General features: G+C 39.7%; 2 protein-coding genes across 7 annotated transcripts in view; one reads left to right on the top strand and one right to left on the bottom strand.

Moving 5' to 3' along the window:
* The window catches only part of vps13d (vacuolar protein sorting 13 homolog D), a 396,056-nt gene that overhangs the window by 137,997 nt on the left and 246,590 nt on the right, over nucleotides 1-11,469 (bottom strand). For all 6 annotated transcript variants that reach the window (XM_049581624.1, XM_049581623.1, XM_049581627.1 and 3 more), the window contains exons 22-25: nucleotides 11,001-11,091; nucleotides 10,727-10,853; nucleotides 10,442-10,622; nucleotides 7,285-7,467 (exon numbers count right to left, since the gene is read on the bottom strand). In XM_049581624.1, the coding sequence (XP_049437581.1) occupies nucleotides 7,285-7,467; nucleotides 10,442-10,622; nucleotides 10,727-10,853; nucleotides 11,001-11,091 (582 nt within the window). The remainder of the gene's footprint in view (nucleotides 1-7,284; nucleotides 7,468-10,441; nucleotides 10,623-10,726; nucleotides 10,854-11,000; nucleotides 11,092-11,469) is intronic.
* The window catches only part of LOC125892003 (immunoglobulin superfamily member 21-like), a 437,371-nt gene that overhangs the window by 292,689 nt on the left and 133,213 nt on the right, over nucleotides 1-11,469 (top strand). The gene's annotated exons all lie outside the window — the stretch shown is intronic.

Below are 11,469 nucleotides of genomic sequence, written 5' to 3'. Positions count from 1 at the left end.
CGACCGCCGAAATATAGTGAAAATTTTATTTCTGATTTTGCAGACTTTTTATCTAGATTCACCATTCACTATGAGAGGATATTGATCATTGGTGATTTTAATATTCACATTTGCTGTGACGACAAGCCATTAGTTAAAGATTTTATAAATGTTCTTGAATCCTTTAATCTTACACAATCAGTGTCTGAACCAACACACCAGCGTGGTCATGTGCTAGATCTGGTCTTAAGCTATGGCTTGTCCCTCTCAATAAATGAAATACGTGGCCTACCAGTTTTAGATCACTCAGTGATTTTATTTGATTTTCTGGCTCCACTTAGTGTGGGAAAAACCGCAGGTCGGCAGACTAAAAAGACATCCCATTATATAGGCCCTAAAGTCTAAAACAAATTAAATGTGAAATTACCTAATGTGTTGGAAGACGTTTTTGAACATGCAACTACCGTAGATTCTCTAACTAAATCTTTTAATGAGACTCTCACCGACTTACTGGATCAGCTGGCTCCGGCAAGGACAAAAAAGTGTCCACAGAAAATCTGTAGGCCCTGGATTAACGAAAGTTTAACATCCCTTAGAAAGGACACCAGAAAACTTGAGCGGCAGTGGCGTCACACTAAGCTTGAGGTACATTATCGAATGTGGCACGAAAGTCTCATCTTCTTCCAAGCTAGTATGTCTGACGCAAAGCAGCATACTACTCAAACCTGATCACCAACAACAAGCACAATCCAAGATTTCTATTTGATGCAGTTGCTAGGCTTACACAGTGTCAACAGCCAATCAGCAGCGCTGATCTTTTAGCAAGTGATTTTATGGAATATTACAATGAGAAAGTTGACAACATTAGAAATAGGATACTACAGTCTTCTGTAAATGTTTCTGGTGATGTCATTACCCCTCCCACCTTTACAGGACAGTTTTTTTCTGATTTTGAGCTTATCTCTTTGCCTGATTTGACTAAAATGGTTATGGCCGCAAGATGTACAACATGCTCTCTGGACCCTTTGCCAGCATGGGTGGTAAAAGAGCTGTGGTCAACTCTGGGTTTCCATGTATTAACTATAATGAATGTTTCACTTTCTACTGGAATTTTTCCAGCTTGCTTTAAATCGGCGGTAGTTAAACCTCTACTCAAGAAACCAAATCTCGACCCTAACTCTGTGGCAAACTATAGACCTGTGTCCAATCTGTCTTTTCTATCAAAAATTCTCGAGAAAATTGTCTCAGTTCAGCTTACGAAATATTTATCACTCAGTGGTTTATTTGAACCTTTACAGTCTGCTTTTCGGGTTAATCATTCAACAGAAACAGCACTTACCAAGGTGGCAAACGACCTATTACTAGCTGCTGACTCAAATTTAACTACTGCTCTGGTCTTATTGGACCTGAGTTCAGCATTTGACACAGTCGATCATGGTTTGCTTCTGGACAGGCTCAAAACTCACCTTGGTTTCTCAGGTCAGGTGCTCAAGTGGTTGGGCTCCTACCTAACAGGTAGATCTCATTGTGTTGTCTACAATAATGAATTTTCAGAGTCTTTTCCTGTTAGGCATGGAGTCCCACAGGGTTCCGTTTTAGGCCCTTTGTTATTCTCTTTGTATTTAACACCATTGGGTCGGATTATTCGCTCTTTTGGACTGTCTTTTCATTTCTATGCTGATGATGTACAAATTTTTATGCCTGTGACAACTGCAAATGGAGCTGACCTAAACAAGCTAAACACGTGCTTGGCCGCCATGAGGGATTGGTTTTCATCCAACTTCCTATCACTAAATTCTGCCAAAACTGAAATGATTCTCATTGGACCAGCTACATCCAACCATCAGCCTTATCAGCTCTCTGTCTCTAGATGACTATGCTATTCACGATAAGGACAGAGTAAAAATCTTGGTGTCCTTTCGATCGCTTCTCTCTTTTGATTTCCATGTAAAGGAAGTGGCACGCTGCATTTTTCCACCTGAGAAGGATCGCAAAGATCCGCTCTTTTCTCTCTTTTAAAGATGCGGAGGTCCTCATACACGCTTTTGTAACATCTAGGCTTGATTACTGTAACGTCCTTCTGTCAGGACTACCAAAGAAAAGCCTTCGAAGCCTGCAGATGGTGCAGAACGCAGCTCGAATTTTGACCGGCTCATCTAAATATGAGCATATTAGTCCAGTGCTAGCTTCTCTGCACTGGCTTCCAGTGCAGGTCAGAGCCGATTTTAAGGTGCTGTTACTGACTTATAAAATAGTAAATGGTCTTGCACCAGCCTACCTGTCTGATATGGTCGACCTCTATGAGCCTGCATGTTCCTTACGCTCTCAAGGGACTGGTCTTCTTATTGTCCCAAAGGTGAATAAGAAAAGCTTGGGTGAACGGGCTTTCTCTTTTCGTGCACCAATGCTGTGGAACAGCCTTCCACAGGATATTAGATTGGCATGTTCTGTTGAGGTCTTCAAATCTAAACTGAAAACACACCTCTTCTCTGTTGTATATAATTCTTAACTTTGTATATAACTATTAAAATTGTTTATTTACTCTGTTTTAAATATTTTCCTTTTTATTGTCACTGCTTTTATATTATGGTTTCCTTGTATTTCTTACCTGTTTTTAACATCTGTAAAGCACTTTGACGAAAAGTGCTCTATAAATAAAGTTATTATTATTATTATTATTATTATTATTTCACCTGCTCATACTGTGCTGTATGTACTCAGTCCTAAAGAGCCCTTCTGGTGCCAGTAGATACATAGAAACATCCTAGCAGGCTGTGCTTTGCAAGCATACAAAAAAGCTTCACGCATGTGAAAATAATTTTTCATGCGTGTGCTTCACCTCCGCTGCTACAACTCCATCCTAGGGGAAACACTGCTGTGTGCGTTTTGTGCAACAGGTGGATGTGGTAGTCTACTGGTAGAGTAGAGAGAGAGCTAAGTAGCACTGAAGTAGAGTAGAGCAGGGCAGAGAGATGGAAGCAAAATATATTAAACCCGGTGTTAATACAGCAGAACTGGAGAGAGGGGTGAAAAATAAATAGAGGTGGGCATGGCTCAAGTAGGGCGCAAAATTATAGACGGAGAATGATTGACAAATTTTTCACTTTAAGCCCTGACACAGTCATTTTTGTGTAGGAATTAAGCTACAATACATGACATATGTTGTTTTAATTAATAAATACAGTGTGAATAAAGATTACATAACATAAAAATAACTGCAGTCTTTGTTATTTGATAGCCGCTTAAATTAAACAATTTTTTTTAGGGCAAGTAAAAACTGACTTCGGGCAAGTAGATCTCTGACCAACTTGCCCGACCGGGCAAGTGAAAAAAAACCTTAGCGATGAACCCTGGTAAAAAATACGGACGCACATGTGGAGTGGATGAACCCGGTTAAAGAGTACCCACAAGGAGGCAGGGATCATTTTATTGGTTGGGGGATTTTGACAGGGAGCAAAAAAATCCAAGTCTAAGGCAGAAATCTGAGAGCAGAAATTCCATAAGCACACAGAAGCAGCTTGAGAGCGAGCAGAAGAGCTGAAGCTGGAGAAGGAAATCTGTGCAAGCAACATTGTATCTGAGTGCGAGCACACAGTTTGAGCAGAAACAGAGTAGACCTAAACTCAAGCAGAGGCTATTTGAGTGCGAGGGCAGGGTTATGAGGGACAATATTCCAAAATCTGAATGTGAAATCAATATATAATGCTCTCATCTCTTGATATACCACTCTCTTGAATAAAGATAGCAAAAATCCTCCATACTATTCAGTAAAAATGAGCATTAGGCAAAGGTAAATTTTAACATCCCCATGATGTGTTCAATGTAATCTTGTAAAATGTAGCTTTTGGTGAGAAACCTGAATAAATCCAGCTATTTGAAGGAGAAATGTGTTGATGTTTTCAAAGCACTACAAAATAGATATTAGAGAGAGAATTATGATGTATCATATATAGTAAAAAGGCTTTTTGCCTTTTTTTAAAGCTGTTTTTCATGTGAAAGAAAGATATGTTAAAGGTTGTTTCATAAATGTGTATTATTGAATTTGTGCTCATTCAAAGGCAGTGTAATGAAGGGATGAATGACTTTATGACTGTTCCTTTATTTTTCATGGTGTAGATTTCTGGGTTTCCTTGGCACAAAAGAAAATTTATTATTATTTTACAATGTCATATATATTTTATTATTGTTATCTCCTGAAGTTAATTTGTATTTTTTTTCTAATTGTTTGTTGATTTATATGATTATTATAACATGTACAACATGTTATTGAAAACAAATTAGCGCATATTTTAATCTTTTTTTTATTATTAGCTTGGTTGTTTATTTGCATTATGGTAATAAATATGCAGTACTTTGACTCTTGAGCTGCAGCAAATTAATGTTTTTTTGGGGGGGTAGCGCTGGGGGAGGCTCATCTAGGGCACCAAATATGCTAGAACCACCACTGCTGCAAATATTGTTTGGTTTAAAAGTTAAACTGTTGGACACGAGATGTATCCTCCTTCACTGAACAGTCCATTCTCAGTGTAGGTTTCAAGTTTTCACATCACTTGTGTAGGACGCGTACTGGACTGTGTTTGACTTCCAAACTGTGAGACCTGCTGATGCATCCAAGGGTTAAACTGAGATTTAAGAAGAGCAGAAAGAAACGTGAACTCTTATGAATGGATGTGGAAAAACTCTGTACATCCGCACAGCCAAGTTCAAACACATCTTTGACTGCAGGTCACTTTTAACATAGAGCCAATTCAATTCTAGTTCGAGATACTATACACAAAATAAATGTCATTTCAGTTTTTTTTGATAGGGGTTTGTCACTAAATACTAAAATGCATGAACTGTTGCACTATACGTATAAACTGTACACATCTGAATTCAAACAATTTATTTTAGTTAAATTTAAAACAATTTGAATCAGATTAATACATTAGAGGTTAATTATTTAAACAAGATTGAAACTTAATTTTTTTTCAAGACTTTTTATATAAACAATATCTAAATTCCATATTTAGTCATGTTTCATTTCATATTAATATATTTAGGTGGTTCCTCAGCTTTGAATTAATAACTGCAGCTCTAGTAAAACTTGTTGCCTGCAGCCATGGTGCTGTGCTAGCCTTTCATTACTACAAACATATGATCACACACCAGCACTGATGTGATGTTGCTGAACTTGGTTTCGACTTTCTACTCATATTTCCTTATAAAATAATATGAAATAATATAAAAGTGCACTGCTAATCAAGATACTCAGTACGTTTACATGTACAAATAAGTGGAGCTACAGTTATAGCTCGACTAGTTCATTCATTTGCTAGCATTCATGTCCTGTTACTGCATGTCACTAACTTGGCTTCTTCTCCGGAGCCTTTGTGCTCCACTGTCTAGCAGGTTAACTCGTATCGCAGCTGTGCCTGGATCGTGTGACGTGGTTGTGCTGCTGCCGTGGTCCTGCCTGATGCAGCCTACTGCTGCTGTTATCATTAGTCATACTGCTACTGCTATTATACACATATGATTATTATTGTCACATACAGCTACTATTGTATATTAATATATACTTACAACATATTGTACCACAATAGCCATAATTATTATAATAATATTATTACTTAAATTAATGTTGTAAGCTACTGTCATGACTGTCTGTCCTGTATCTCTCTCTCTCTCTCTGTCTCAATTTCTCTCTCTCTCTCTCTCTGTCTCATTTTGTCATATGGAATACTGTAAATGTATTATGTTGATATGCTCTGTACGACATCTACTGCACATCTGTCTGTCCTGGAAGAGGGATCCCTCCTCAGTTGCTCTTCCTGAGGTTTCTACCATTTTTTTCCCCCGTTAAAGGGTTTTTGGGGGGAATTTTTTCTTATCTGCTGTGAGGGTCAAAAGGACAGAGAAATTATGTATGCTGTAAAACCCTCTTTGACAAATTGTGATTTGTAAAATTGGGCTTTACAAAAAAAATTGATTGATTGACTGATTTAATTGGACTACTGTCCTTGTTCCAGTATAAATGCATGGAAGGGGAATTGATTTATTGACTGAAGTATGTCTGACTCCTCTACAATAAGTGGTGATATGCCCTCATTCAGCTTGTTAGTATAAGACCTTTGTACAGTTGACCCATTACGTCACAGACCAAAGAATCAGCATGCCATGTTTAGCCTCCCATCCATGTATTTCAAAATATTAAAATCTTTCAGCTGACACAGCATGAACCGTATCTTTTCATCCATCCAAAAATGCATGGCTCTTTCGCCATGTTGTTACCAGCTTTTTCTTCTTCTGTTACGCATTTAATGCTATTCAACTTCTGGGTCAAAGTCTGGGACAGAGACTGTGAAGCATGCGCAGAGCACCTAGGCCAATTTGAGTCTGATTCACTGTATACATGCAGGAGGAATTCAACTCCCAATCACATTATCTGGGTGTGTTACTCTGACTTTGAGAAAATCCATATGATTTCAGTGGCACCAACATGTTTACATGTATTTTTAAAGTCTGGTTTTAGTCAGACCAATGCAATAAATCAATTTTCTCTAATGTCATGTAAACCTACTGACTTGTCATCCAAGAAATCCTTCAACCTTTTACTGTGTTCATTGAGTCAAGGTAGCTGGATGAAAATTAACAGGTTCATTTGGGTAGCTAACAGGAATTTACAAGATTATTTCAGTTGAAATGGAAGTTAAGAGCATAACTTAGCCACTTCAAATGAGAATTAAAAGGTTTGCTTTGGCTGGTTAACATTGTATAAACCTGGAGTAGTTAAGTCATGTTTGAATAATGGCCCCTGAACTTAAACTAAATCTTCTCATCTGTTGCTACGTAAGATAGCTAACAAGCATAATACCCAACATGTTGGACTGTGTCTTAAAAAACATTATATTTAAACAAATTAGTGGTTACACAAAACCAACGACAACCGCCAACATTAACAAAGTTTAGTTATGGAGGCAAGCTTCTATCAGGCACGGCTGTATTCACTCAGCATCTCAGATCATATTCAGAATATAAGGCCAGTAACCAAAATAAGATGATGAGAAATTATTAGTGCAGCATCTCAATTGCCCTTCAGAGAGCCTGGTGTGTGGTATATTGGTAGTATCAAAAACAAATGGCATTAAGTAATCCTGAATTTATAAACTTGGATAATATCATTCAATGCATAAATGAATACAGTGAAAATAGTTAAAGAAAAAGAAGTGAAAGGACGGCCAGGGTGACTGCACGGCTGGATGAACAGGCAACGTGACTCACCAGAGAAGGGAAAAAGGCATGTGCCATGGTGAGTTTCTCTACCTTGTCTCGTAGGGAAAACGTCCCATGAGCCCCAGCTGGCAAGAAGCAGTTCTGCACCCTCAGCTGTCCAAGGTTGGCCACAATTACCCTTGGAGAGCGCGAGTTCTCTGGGATGAGAATAACTGGGGCGCCGGCCTCAATATTCAGTAGAACCCTGGAAGCCCGCTGAGGATGATCCCGGACCTGCAGAAAGACAGAGGACACAGGGAGCAGAGAAGAGGAGGACATGTTTTGGAGGGGAGCAAAGGAACAAGGGAAGGAGAACAGAGAATAGAGAAAGTAGATAAAGAGTAGGAGTAAATTCAATGTAGGCAGTAGATTGAGCAGGAAGCAGCAGATAAATATTATTCTGCCATAGAAAATATAGCTGGACAATATATGTAACTGCTTAAATATTTGTGTTACCCTTCTACGCTAAACCAGGCTTGTGAAACCTCATTAGCTAAGGGTAGCAAGTCCGTAACTTAGTGCCTCTCTCTATATGTTGCGTTAGATGTGAGAAATGTACCTGGACTTCCCTGGGTGACAGTGACCTTTCCTATCTGGGGGTTGAGTGTGGTTGACTCATTGCCAGGCCACCGCTCTTGCTCCTCACGACAAGCTCGCTTGGACCAGATGACTCTGCAGGTCACCCCTTTGGTGCAGTTCCATCAAACCAGTCAGCCAGCTTGCTATTCTTTGTGGTTGTTCAGAGTAAAGGTGTATTTACATGGATAATTTGTGGTGGCATGTCAAACGTTTTCTCAGTCTCTTTTTGTCTCCAGAATGTCTGGCCTCCGGCGTCTTCCTCGTGGTATGCCCGTTCAGCTCAAAGGCCTCCCTAGCTCTCTCTCCAGGTGCAGCTATCGGCGGCCCCCAACCCCCAAATGTGACATTGTTCTGACCCTGCCTCCTATCACCTGCCTAAATCATTAAACTATCAATAAAGCTGTCATATTAGTTTGAACACACCAAGATTCCAGTCTCTTTTATCAATGATTGCTGATTTCCTCTTTTCATGTTCAACTGCTCCTCAGGGGGATCTTTGTCTCTTTCAGTCATCAGTCTGGTTGAACCATTGCACAGTATTTTGTTTTTTCAATGCACAAAACAAACCCTTCATACTTAATAACATGTACTTGTAAAGAGGACTTTCTACAACCTAAAAGCATCAAAGACCATTTAGACATCACACATTCAATGGAGTGGAGCCTGTGTTGCGTTCAGGCGTTGGCACGTAAATAACAAATTCCAGCACTCGAATAGCCCATAGCACAATAGGGATGTCCACATTCACTTATTTTGTTGTCAGTCATAGAAAAGGTTAGAAAAGGTTTGATCAAGCAATATTACTCTAACAAGAACAACTACTTAATCGGGTTAGGTAGAATGATCCACAACAGTTGGTATGAGAAACTGACCCATTTATTGTTAACAGGGTTAAATAAACAAACTTTAAACTTGAACTTTAGCTGGTTTGCTCTGGCTGCTTTGGCCCCTTAATAAATAGAAAATAAATCAACACAAGAAATCTTTAAAATGTCTAACATTGAAAACAAATAGTCAGTTAACTAAGTTGACCGCTACTCTTCCTACCCTCCGTGTGTGTCTGCCATCTGCATGCTGGCCTGGTGGATTAATAGTAAGAGCTGGAGTGGTTCACTGGAATGGACTGCTTGAATTGCGGAGCGCTGGGCTGGCCGGAAAACCTGGATCAGACTCCGTGAAAAACTGGATCGGAGTTCTTGGATCGGCAGTTTTCCATGCAGTCCGATCCGATGCCGATAAACGTTTTTTGCTAATATCGGCGGCCGATACCAATCCGAATATCGGATCGGGACATCCCCATAGCACAACACAGCAGCAAGTCTAGTGGGCCGAACCCGAGCGATTTTTTTTATTTATTTGTTTTTCCTTAGTTTTATTGTATGTTGTTTCATAGAGAAAGATGTGAGCATGTGCGATCTTTGAGTAACATTAACGCCACAGACGTTTTCTCACTGGTGTAATGTTGCGGCGGATTTCGGCCATTTTAGTGAGAAATTTGTTGCTGTGACCATTGGTCAGAGGAGATTATTAGTTTGTGCAAGATGTGAATGCATTTAAAATCATATGGGTTAATGTACAAACTACTTTTCTCTGTGTTGTGCTTAAACACAGCGGATTTAAGTCACTGATGAAGACAGAGTAGGAAGAAAGATGGTTACTACTGACAACAAAACTGTTGTACAATAGTAACAAGCTGTATTTCCCCTGTTGTGTGCAGGGTTTTGTTTTTTTTTTTCTTTTTTTTTTTTTGAGTCTAAGACTATTTCTGAGAAGACATGAACCAGGATTGGCCACACACTTGAACTAAGGATAACTGAAAAGAACTGTGGAAGACTGAACTATTTCACAGACTGACGAACAAGGACTGAGAAAACAGCATCTGTGCTGTAAGGACAAATTTGGGTAAAATGTTGTTTCCTGTTTTGTAATAAATCAAGTTGTGTGCTTTAACCTCCACTTAGCTGTGTGTCATTTGCTCCTGAGTTGAAACCTAGAGGAGATAGGCCCAAATATCTTAAGAGATCTTAGCTCACTCCATATTCATTGGTGGCTAAGTACACTGTGTTACAAACCCATAAACCTTCTCCAGTCCAGGCTAAGTGGAGTCCTGCGGGGATCAGCTGTTGAGTCCAGCGGCTGGTGGCTGCTTGCTCCACTGCTGTTCAGCAGCTAACAAGCGGAGCTAACTGCTAACAGCGACTACTGCTACTAACAAACTCCATCCAACAACTGTTGAATCCATTCAACAGCTCCACCATCCACAGTCAGACACACACACGACTGATTATTTACTGCTGAATTAAAGCTTGCAATTCACACTAATGGCTGATGTTGCTCCGGTGTGAGTGTTTTTGCAGGCTAGCGAAACATTCTTGTGCAGACTATATAATGAAGATGAAATACAGGTTTCATCTCAGTTAATATCAAGATCTGTTTTTAGCTTGTCATCTCATTTGCGTCATGGAAAAACAGTCAATGAAAATTTTTGCCATGGTTTTCGTCAGTGAAATAAACACTGCCTGTATGTCTACTATCTGAATTAAGTACTATTATAGTGTAATCTATAGGAATGATCTTGGGTCAAACTTATTTAGATTACAGTATGTGACTCTGGACAGGCAGTACTCACAGCCTGGCCCTCCATTGCAGCCCTCTGTCTGCCAAGGACATCCTGTAGCTGGGTGAAATGTTGGATGAAGGCCACCACCTCGGCCTGGAAGCGCTGGGTGTGGACGTACTGCACTGAGGCCATCTGTAAAGACACCTTGATGTCACATTCCCGCTCCAGGTATGGATCAGGTTGGCCGTACCTGAATGGACCAGGACACAAAGGTGACTACAAGAAAGACAGATTCTTTCAAGTTCTTCAGTTTAGAGCAGAATAATCCTCTGCTGAAATGTCTGTAATACATACTTATGGATGTTGAAAATAAGTGCCTCCCCTCCTCGTGTGGTGAAGCGCTCCCGGTAGAGGTCACCATGTGGAGTAAGGTCACTCAGGGACAAACTTCCCAAACTGCCTTGTAATGCCAGGTCACCATCTAAATTATAAGACGTAATGTGAGAACATTAAACATCAAATTATTTTTAAGAATTTTCCTATTTAGATAAAAAAAAAATACTGTATGTTGTGTGTGTGAGTGTTGCTGTTTCCTAAGCATGGTGAATTTGAAGTTTTTGTAACACACCCAACATTTCCAGGTGAGCAGATAATTTTGACACGCTGGCTCTGGCAAGCTCGTTGACTTTCTTGTTCAATACAAGAGACAAAGAATGAACCTAAAAATTAAAACATGGACAGGTTTAGTCATTTACTTCAGAACTAACTCTTGAAGCCACACCAAGAAAGGCAGAGAGAAAAGAAATTAAAATGAAACATTGACTGTGTTTACAAGGTCTTTAGTATCCCGGTTTTGATTGGGTTTTTTAAGTATCCCGTTTTTGTGTTTGTGCATGTAAACACCATATCCCGAATTCAGAAACCGGGTTATGCCCTTTTCCCGGTTTCAAGAAACCCGGTTTTGCCACCTGGAGTACTCCGATAGAAGCCGGGATACTGGAGCATGTATACGCCTTATCCCGGTTTCATGAATGGTTCAACTACGTCACACAGCCGGCTGAAGGATGCCCTACTCATTCTGAAGTTTTCTCTCTACT

The sequence above is a fragment of the Epinephelus fuscoguttatus genome, linkage group LG7, assembly GCF_011397635.1.
Source record: "Epinephelus fuscoguttatus linkage group LG7, E.fuscoguttatus.final_Chr_v1".
Taxonomy (NCBI): Eukaryota; Metazoa; Chordata; class Actinopteri; order Perciformes; family Serranidae; genus Epinephelus; species Epinephelus fuscoguttatus.
Note: the sequence above shows the minus strand (reverse complement) of the source record. Positions and strands in the feature narration are given on the sequence as shown.